We start from the raw sequence: 9,824 nt of genomic DNA, 5'->3' as shown, positions 1-9,824 counted from the left end.
TTTGAGAACGAAGGTAATAGAACAACACAATCATACTTGTACAAAACTGTTCCAATGTAATAATGTTCTCTCACACTTAACCGTATTGAAGTATTCTATACAAATGATATATCATCGATCTTAAGTAAAGATGCTGCAATTTTTTTTTGGCAAAACTAGTACAACTCAAGAAATACCACTTACGGGGTCGAATTCTGTCAAGTGTGGCATATAAAACATGCATATGGAAGTTCTGCTTCACAGTATAAATATCAAGAGAAGACACTCCAGAACATGAATTGTATACATACCTGTTGAATAGCTATGTACAGTATATGAATTTAAGTCACAATGGCTATTTAGCGATTTCTCCGCAAAGAATGCAGCTGCGCAGTTAATGTCTCAAAATCAGGAAGCTTGGGGTGAACATGGCTGGGATTTTTTGTGGAGTTTTCTCTAGAAGGAGTTTTTTCATTATTCAATGTCTCAGGAACATCAGTGCATTTCGGAGTTACTGGTTTTTCTAAAACTGACGAAGATGTACTTATGACATCCTCTGATGATTTCGCAGCCATATTCTGGTCATCATCCCTTCTTGATTGGCCGATGATCCTAGAGCTGGATAATTCAGTAATGTAGGAACTTGAAGACCTCCCCGTCTTTGCTGTATCAGATGCAGTAGATCTGGTAACTGTTCTGGGAGCAGAAGCTTTAGTTCTCCGAGATAGTCCAGCACCTAGAAATGTTTTACTCGCGACAGGTTTAGGTACATCCTCCTCGGAGCTGCTGTCATCATAATCAAAATATCTTGGTGAACTTTTCAAACTAGTTTTACTTGTGTTTCCATCAATCGTACTTCTTGTTCTATATGCCCCCTCAGCGCTGTTTGCATCCTTCCTCGTAATTATCATCTCATTATCATCACTAGATGAATCATAATTTGTATGGACCCCACTCATCTTCACAGGCACCTGTTTGTTGTCTATTTGACTGGATGATGATTGAGATTCATAAGTAGAAGCTTTCTCACTGGAACCAAAAGTATTACTTAGGGATGCGTCAGTAGATTTTGAGGGAGATGAAGCATCAGCTAATCCACCTTTTGGCATGTGCCCATGAGCCCTGTTTCGACGTCCACCAGGCAATAATCCTAGGTTCAACCCCATACCACCATCAGAGGTAGGTTGGGTTTCATATTTAAACTCAGAATCAGGATGTCGTGATTCTGAATGTCTCAAGGACTCCAATGATTTCTGAGGTCCACCTTCATAAGATACATCATGATCAGACCGGCTTTTAAAGCCAGTTGACTGTGCTGCAGAACTATTCCCGTACAATGAACCAGAATATTGTTTTTCCTCCATGTGTTTACTGCTCATGGAATTATCAGTGGTTCCCTTTTCTACTTTTGATGATCTCAGCTCAAAATGGGGGTCTGCACCAGGCATTTGGTTATCATAACTAGGAACCCCAGGATCAAATTTCACTTTCTGCAGCTCTTCCTCATTCCCCGAACTTGCCCCATCAGAATCATCAAAATTCAGAGACATGGGTTCAGTTAATTTTGAATATATTGGTGATCTTCTAAAACTTTCCGAAAGTTCAGGTTCAAGGTGACGATTGTCTTGGTTTATAGAGGAACCTATACATGTAGGTTCAGCAGGAGCATGAAAATTGTGTTCCTCTGTAGGATTGAAAACACTTTTATCATCATCATCAGAGCCAGATTCATCAAAAAACACTTCAGAATTAGTATGAATTTCCTTTTCATCTAGACCCATGCCACTGGTCCTGTGGTCCATCTTAACAAAAATATCATTTCCAGAGTCAAATATATTTTCCTCTTTATGATTTGATTCCAGAATTCTATTTCCAGCTCTATGATCTTTGAAAGTCGCGTCTTCTTCATCAAACGTATAAGCACTTCGAGCATGCCAATCTTCTTGGTCATCAGTTTTCCTACCGAAACTACCTAAATAGCCATCACCTGAATCATGCTTCTTGTTATCGTAGTTCATATTTGAAAAGACACCATACTCGTCTTCAAAAACACTAGATTGAGATTGAAAACTTTCAGAGTGATTCTTCCTTTCAACCGTCTCTTCATGGAAAGGGTTCTCAGAAGACTCAATTTCATACTCATCTTCAGGTTGGTAAGTAATAGGAGTAGAATAAGGGTCTCTTGTATGCCTTCTGCTTTTTCTCTCGGTAAAATCTTGTTTTCCGGCCTCATACTGCCCTCCATATTGAGTGTAATCTTTGTTCAAATTTATGGCATCACCTCCCTCTGTCATATTACCTTGCCTATATGAATCTTCTTGGTTCTGCATTCTTGGACTCTTCTGATCAAATGAACCACTGGTTGAATTTCTGTGCACATGGTTCTGTTGCAGCCCACTGCCAGCACTGTGATGGTGGCCATCACTCTTAACGTTGCTACAACTAGCAAGTTCTGCAGCAGCCCTTGCAGCGAAGCTTGCCATTTCTGCAGATTCAGCAGCAGCATGAGCAGCAGCAGCTGCATCCTTGAATTCCATGTTCCAATTTTGCCTGCCAGTCCCAAAAATACTTTCAGCAGTTCCAGAAGACTGACTGAATTTCATCTTCTCCGAGGAACTCTCTGCAAACATAAATATATATATCATGTCAATGAAACATGTTAGTAGCACAGCATTTAAACTACAATACAAACATCAAGAAGTAAATTTTGTGACCTGAAGATCTAGGATCAGGATGAGGAGTGGAAGATGGCGGAACTAAATCACTGTGTGTATGAGCATGTCTTTGAGAAGAAATCCCTGGTCTTGCTTTATCACGAGAATTATTTTCCTCAAGGTCGTCGGCAAGCTCATAGTTTAGGGGTTGCATTTGTATTTTATTGCCCTCCATAGATTGTGTGACTGCTACCTTCTGCAAAAAAGTTTGGTCAGGAAACCAACCTTAGGAAATTTCTAGCAATCCATGGGACATAGTGTTGAACAATGTTCCCAACTCTTCTACTATTTACAACATTCATACAATTCACTACATTTTTCGTTTACTTTATGCAAAACAGAAAACCTTAATCATAGTATGAAAATAGAAGTGATATATACGCACTTGAAAATTCTTTCTTAATTTTTTTCTTTTTAATTAATATAGCTTGAGAGAAATTTACATCATAACTTGAAAAGTGAAAGCAGTAAAATTTACTAAAAAAAGATGGATAGGGTTCCAAATAAGCTTATGCAAACAATGCCAAAGCATATACTGATATACACATTATGTATGAGATAAGTAAAGCTAAGAACTTAATTCCACACCCCACATTTTCACTAATTTTGTGAACATTGATTATATGTTCATGCAGTCAATTTAATCACATCCTTGGGCAAGCCTCCAAATAATTACGACTAAGCAAATTAAATTGTAGCTATCAAGTTGAGGGGGTATATCCCAATTCTAAGTGACTGGCCTTATTTAAATGTGATACGCACATTAAATTATACTCCCTGCAAGATAATCTGTTTGTAAGGGTTTAAACTTCTTTAACATTAAATCTATACTATATATTAAAAGGCGTTACTAAAGAAGATTAGGTGCCACGTGGAACCTTCCTTAAATTCACGTGTTTAAAAATATAGCTTGTACAAGATTTGAACCCACTACCTTAAGTTTTAAAAGTATAGCGTTAGCCATTGAGCTATTACCATATTATAATTAAATCATTCTATTAAAATTAAATATAAATAAGGATTTCAATCATGGAATTAATGCAGCAGCTCGGGGCATCGCCCAGGCCTAAAAACTAGTTAGTCAATTAAATCAGAGTGACTGCATTGAAATTGTAACTAGGTAAGCCTCGTGCGATGCACAGATTTGACAAAAAATAAAAATAAATAAATAAATAAAGTTGTTTAATTTGTTTACAAAATTTTAACAATAAACTTAAATTATATAGCTTAGAAGTGAAAACTTTACACGATTGGGTGGCTAAATAATGGCAAGAGTTTAGTTAAGATCATTAGGAATAGGAGTAATCATATACCAACTCCAATAATTTTCAATGTTAAATTATAAAAACCAATATTCAAAGAAAAACAATATATTTAGGGAGTAGAAACTATAATAATTAATTATAAGTAGTAAATCTCTAGTAATTAATTTTAGGTAGTAGTATTAAACTTTGGTAATTAAATATGATTATAATAAAGCTAATTTTTAAAAGGTGTATTGTAAATTGTAATGCAGTGTTTGGAGGGGGTAAGAGTGAAAGATAAATTGACATTTGTCAAAATTTGAGGTAAGATGATGTCAGCAGCTTTTGTTTTAGTAATAGTTATAGAAGATTATAGACAATTACCCTACATTATAAGATAGTTATTGTTGTTCACTGGTCAGCGATATGCAATTAAGATGGGTTCAGATTAAAAAAAAATCTTGAAAAATCCAGGGTAACATTTGGGGCATTCCAAAGTGGAAGCCCCATGAACACTACAGGACGGAGGGAGTTCAGTAAATTATCGAGGCTACATAACCTTATTAAGTCTTACCGGAATGTCAACAGAAGGTACTGGATCTTCGTCTTTGAACCAATTTGGTTCCCATTTAATGTTATGTTCTTCCGCTATAGCAGTAAGGAGTTTCACTTTCGTCTGACCATCAGGGGCATTCACAGATAACTTTTCAACCAGCTGATACAAAGTGGTAATCTATATAAGATCAAGGGGATATGAAAAACAATTTGCCTTCACAAGTGTAATATGTAAGAAGTTATTTGTCTGACCGAATGCGATCACATTTTAATAGTACATCCTGAGAAAACTCACAGTTCTGCTTACTCCACATGCTGGGCGGACCTCAGAAGCAGCAGTGGCAAACTCTTTACCATATTTTGCCGTGAAATGCTTGCGAACATCCTGGAGCTCAACAATGTCTCCACACCTTGGAGCTGCAAATATTAAACTCGCAATAGCTTCTTTCAAGTCAAGAGGACAATTTCTGTAAAAAAAGCCAGAGACATCAGCACATAACAAGTCAAACACCGTAGACCGAAGAAATATCTAATTTTTTATGATTATAGCAATCACATATAAGATCACAACTAACCAATTACTTGTCTGCCAGTAAGAATGAACATTTGCAGTTATCACGAAAGTTAAAAAAAATAAAATATTTTGACTTCTCTAACTTTCGCTATGTGTCTGCTATAAATCGTTTAAAACATGTGCAAGTCAATAACCATTTTCGAGATAAGGAAATGGTAATAAGGGAAGTTGAGCAGTTAGGAGTCATAGGCACATTGTGGATAACGAACACTTTTGTAGGACGCCCCAAAAAAAAAAGACATTAAAGGATGGCGCGAGTACATACATCTTTCTTCCTTTTTCATATAGAGAGGGATAAGAGAGCAGTTCATGTCAAAGGAATTATATACGGAGTATCCTTTAAAGACCATGGGGAAATTAATGGGAAAAAAGCACAAATTGCTAGACAAATAGAAAATATATTGTGTTCATTAGGCCTACTATACACTATACAATATCATATAAGGGTCAGGAAGATATTAGTAAACTAATAAATTAATAAGCATCTTCAAATAACATTATTTTAAATATAAATAAAATTATGTTCTTTGTCAGCCATTCGTCAAATTAGAATTTGCATTCCAATTTTTCTACTCATAACCCATAGAATAAGTTTCTTACAAGAAAAATATCAACCCTGCTAGAGAACTCAAAATTAATCCAATATGCCTCAACTTTTAGCCAATTTTGATGTCACATTGTCGTTTTATTCTTTAAATTTTATGTTAATCTTTTGCTAAAATGAGCCACTCATCACAAACATTTAAAGTACAAAATTTTACTATCAATCACATTCCAATATTGGCCAAAAGAAACTTTCCACAAGCCTTGTTGATTATAGACTAATATTCCAACAATGCAACAGCAGCTAGTTCATGAAAACAGATTCAAGAAACTGTAAAAATTGTGCTCAATAAGTATGAAAATGATTTATTACATTTATATGTCAAATGGCTTCATTATGGATAGGTATCAATTCCAAAGTCATCGAAAGACAAGCCAAGAATTGTTATTCAGCAGTCAGCACAAGACTTTAGACAAAAATCCCCTTTCAGTAATATTTATCAAAATCCTATCATGAGCCCATGGCATCCATAAGCATACACAATCCATCCGGCCATCCCAATCAATCCACAACACGAGACAAAGTAATGACATCATTCATTAAAATATGAACAGGAGGAATTATTTTTTTCAGGTGCAATAGGAAATTAGGAAGTGCCTAGGCCTGTCTAAATAAGAAAATTAAATATATCCCTAATTCATATACTTACAGCCATTAACAACCAAAAAAAGAAAGAAAAAAAAAAAAAAGAGCAAGCACACCCCAATTACAGCAAATGCTCCAAAGCTTGATACATTTGAAAGATGGAAGCCTACATTACAGCACTACTGCTTTTTGGAAAAGTACCTTTTACTGGATAAAGCTTATGAGTTATACCATAAGATTGTCACACGCACGCACACACATACCCGCACACGCGCGCGGGCGAACACAAGCACACACACACACACGCACACACTAAACTACTGCTTGTAGCCTTTAAAAAAAAGGTTTCACTGAGCATTCTTTGGCACAGCATTTATGTGGTACATCCAATTTCAAGAATCTCAGAGCTCAACATGAAGCACTTCATTTTAAGAACAGCGTAAATGACATTTTAGCTGGACAGTTCAAATAATAAATAAACAAGATAAATTTAATCACTTATTCATAAATCATAAATGCTAACAGTTCAAATATAAATGTAATTACAGTATAAAACAGCCTCCATATAGCAATGGCTACTTCTTACATGATACATATATAGGAGGTTCACCAGAAAAAATCTATCAAACAAAAAATAAGTTCAATATGACCACAAGAAAAGGTGTTTACAGAAAGATTCCTCGATTTTAATGAAAAGACTATCTAAAGAACTTGTTGCATGATACATACAAAGGAGGTTCACCAGGATAACACTAACAAAAAGAAAAGGTTAACCCCAAAGACAATAAAAGTTATTTTGAGCAAGAGTCCTCGAGTATAATGAAGAGATAGAAGACATTGCCTAAAGAAAACACATAAGAGCAATACACATGAAAACTATGAAATAGCCAAATTTTTTATGATACATACTTTTGCGACTCGATGATTGGCAACCGCGCAACGACAAGCTCACAGTATATCTCAATCATTTCATATGCAGCAATCATCTTCTCTTCCCTTATCACATGCTCAACCTGAAATAAGAATCATTTCATATGAATATGTAAGCAAACAGAACTCGATCAGACAGTTGAATTATAAATATAACTGATATAAACACCAGATCTATCCACCATTTTAAGGGGAAAATGAAGAGCATACACAAATAAAGCCTCGAAATGAATAATTTCTACATTATTTTAAACTAATCTACTTGAATATAAAGAGTGCATTAAATTTAATCAAATATGCAAAATTTAATTGAAAATGAAGAAAATTTGTCCTATTAACATTTAAGGATTAATTGACTAATTATTAACCAACCTGAAACATTTCAAGAACACGACTGTGAGTAGAGTATACAAGTTACTGTTATCATATGTCTTAGACTGAAACTTAAGTAAACCATTCAAGATCAGATAACCTCACAGCAGAGATGATCAGGACTCATCAATATTGTTATTGGGATTAGATTGAGTTATTTTTTCGTGTTAATGTTATCGATCAACTTAGATCAAATAGTCGAAGTCAATTCACTAAGGGAGTAAAAAAAAAAAGAGTTTTACAGCAGAATCTTCATTACTTCAGTAAGACTTCACTAAAAGTAACCATTTCTTGCACATTAAAGACTAATTACATTTCTTTTAGACAGGCCACCTAAAAATCTAGTTAACCATCAAAGAATCAATCAGTAAACAACAAACTTTTTCACATCAAATCTCACTATGAACGAAACTTATAAAAACCAAATAAAATCCAAATCGTAAAATCATTTATTAACCAAATTTAGCATTATATAATTGCACGTAACCTCAAAATTACATGATTCAACAGAATAATCAAAATTAAAGATGAAGTAATCGATAAACATACTCGAATTCGGGCAGTTTGATCCTGTCCAGAATCAAGCAATTGAGCTACTTCTCTCCTCAATTGCTTCAATTGTATATCCTTTCTATTCTTCATCAATTTTATCCGCGACTTTGCAAGATTCAATGCCGTTTTACTGAAAAAAATTCAATCAAAATTCACCAACAAAAATTCAATTCAGTAAAAATAAACTCAAAATTCATATTCAAAACCAAAAAAAAAACAAAAAATCAATGATCAAAGTTTACCATTTCGCGGGTTTAAATCCTCTATGCAACATAATTTTAAGCTGAGATTTATCAGAGAAATAGGGTTTACGTGATAAAAGTATAGATACTGAATCAATCGAAAAGCGAGATTCGAAGAGTCGTAGGATAAAGAATCGAAAAATGAATGAAATAGTGAAATTTTAATTAGGGATTTATTTTATTGATTGGGGAAGAGGATGAGACGGAGTACATACGGTTGGAAGATGACTTTTAAATAAATTACGCGGTGTACTTTTTTAATTTCTTGTTTCTTCTCCCAAAGAAATGAATTTTCTTTTTGTTTCGTCAAATAAAATACTAACAACGGAAATTAGGAGCTTCTTTTGGTCTTCTTCCTACCGAACTACCAATTTTTTGACCGATGTGAACACACGTATTTTATGGAGAAGGATTGATTTTTCCACGTAAACCAAGATTACTTAATGTGCAATGTAAAGGTGAGTTTATCACTCATATGAGTAATATACAAGCTTGTACTTCTTATGTTCGGTTTAATTTATTTAAGTCAATAATAAATAAATTATTAAAGCAAATGATTGATAATTGAAGTAATTAGCAAAGAGCAATTAAGAAATTTGATAGTTATAGAGACAAGAAATGAAAAGTGGGAAAATCCTTCAAGCAATTACTTGAAGACTATAAAACTCATCCAAAGCAAGGAGAATAGTTATATTGATTTCAATTAGTATTTACAAGAGTAATCTCTCACTAATTTTCACTCTAAAGCACAAGGGTTTCAAGAACAAGAACCCTAACTCTAATTGTGTTTCTCCCAATTTGGGGATAATGAAAAAAATAACCCCAAATGGGTATTTATACTAAAAGGAATGGTGTCCTTCCAACAAGTGTATTATTCCGATATAGGGTTCGGAATTATTAGAAAGATAATTCTTCAGTGAGGTCAAGTGATCGGAATGCCTAGGTCGAGGCCGCTTCCGATCATTAATAATTAATGCATAATTAATATTACGGCTTTAATCTTGACTGAACCCTTCGGGTCGCACCCCTATCGAATGACCGATCCGAAATGACGAATCAATCCGAAGGATTAGATGAGTCATTAGAGTATTACGAACAAAGACGTCGGATATCGAGCATAGAGCGTCGAGACCGAGCGTCGCAAGTCGAGTCAAATTTAGAATTTGACGAGACGTGGAATCAAGCAAGCAACAAGTACGAGCCAAGCTGTAGCATCGCATTGGTCTAGCCATGCGAGTGCTAGGCTAGGTAAGGTTCCAAACTGCATGCGTGCTAGTGTGCCTAGCATTGCCTAGCACACGCACATTGCACAACACGAGCATCGCAAGATGCGTGCCATGCGTATGTGTGTTGTGGCTATGCATGCATGGCTGGGCGTGCTTGCTAGCATAGTAGCACCAGCCGCATCATCGCTAGCATCGCAGCATGCTTGGGCATCGCACAACACGGCACACAGCATCACAAGCCATGCCT

General features: G+C 35.2%; 1 protein-coding gene across 2 annotated transcripts; it reads right to left on the bottom strand.

The window, feature by feature from the left end:
* On the bottom strand, positions 1-8,645 carry LOC110716795. Of its 2 annotated transcripts, none has more exons than XM_021895425.1 (7): positions 8,352-8,645; positions 8,107-8,239; positions 7,165-7,268; positions 4,788-4,959; positions 4,512-4,652; positions 2,694-2,889; positions 1-2,599 (listed from the first exon to the last, which is right to left on the bottom strand). In XM_021895425.1, the coding sequence occupies exons 1-7, from the start codon at positions 8,381-8,383 to the stop codon at positions 339-341; spliced, it is 3,039 nt and encodes a 1,012-aa protein (XP_021751117.1). In that variant the 5' UTR covers positions 8,384-8,645; the 3' UTR covers positions 1-338. The 2 variants fall into 2 exon arrangements, with proteins under 2 accessions (XP_021751117.1, XP_021751118.1); XM_021895426.1 differs by having other exon boundaries at positions 2,694-2,886.
* Positions 8,646-9,824: the final 1,179 nt, after the last annotated feature.

Source organism: Chenopodium quinoa, unplaced genomic scaffold, assembly GCF_001683475.1.
Source record: "Chenopodium quinoa cultivar QQ74 unplaced genomic scaffold, ASM168347v1, whole genome shotgun sequence".
Lineage (NCBI taxonomy): Eukaryota > Viridiplantae > Streptophyta > Magnoliopsida > Caryophyllales > Amaranthaceae > Chenopodium > Chenopodium quinoa.
Note: the sequence above shows the minus strand (reverse complement) of the source record. Positions and strands in the feature narration are given on the sequence as shown.

Excerpts from the sequence above, each read along its gene's own strand:
- LOC110716795 (XM_021895425.1), bottom strand. The coding sequence starts at position 8,383 with ATGTTGCATAGAGGATTTAAACCCGCGAAATG. Across the intron at positions 4,653-4,787 it reads CATGTGGAGTAAGCAGAACT|CTGGTTGAAAAGTTATCTGT; the intron begins GTGAGTTTTCTC and ends ACTTTGTATCAG. Across the intron at positions 2,890-4,511 it reads TACCTTCTGTTGACATTCCG|AAGGTAGCAGTCACACAATC; the intron begins GTAAGACTTAAT and ends ACTTTTTTGCAG.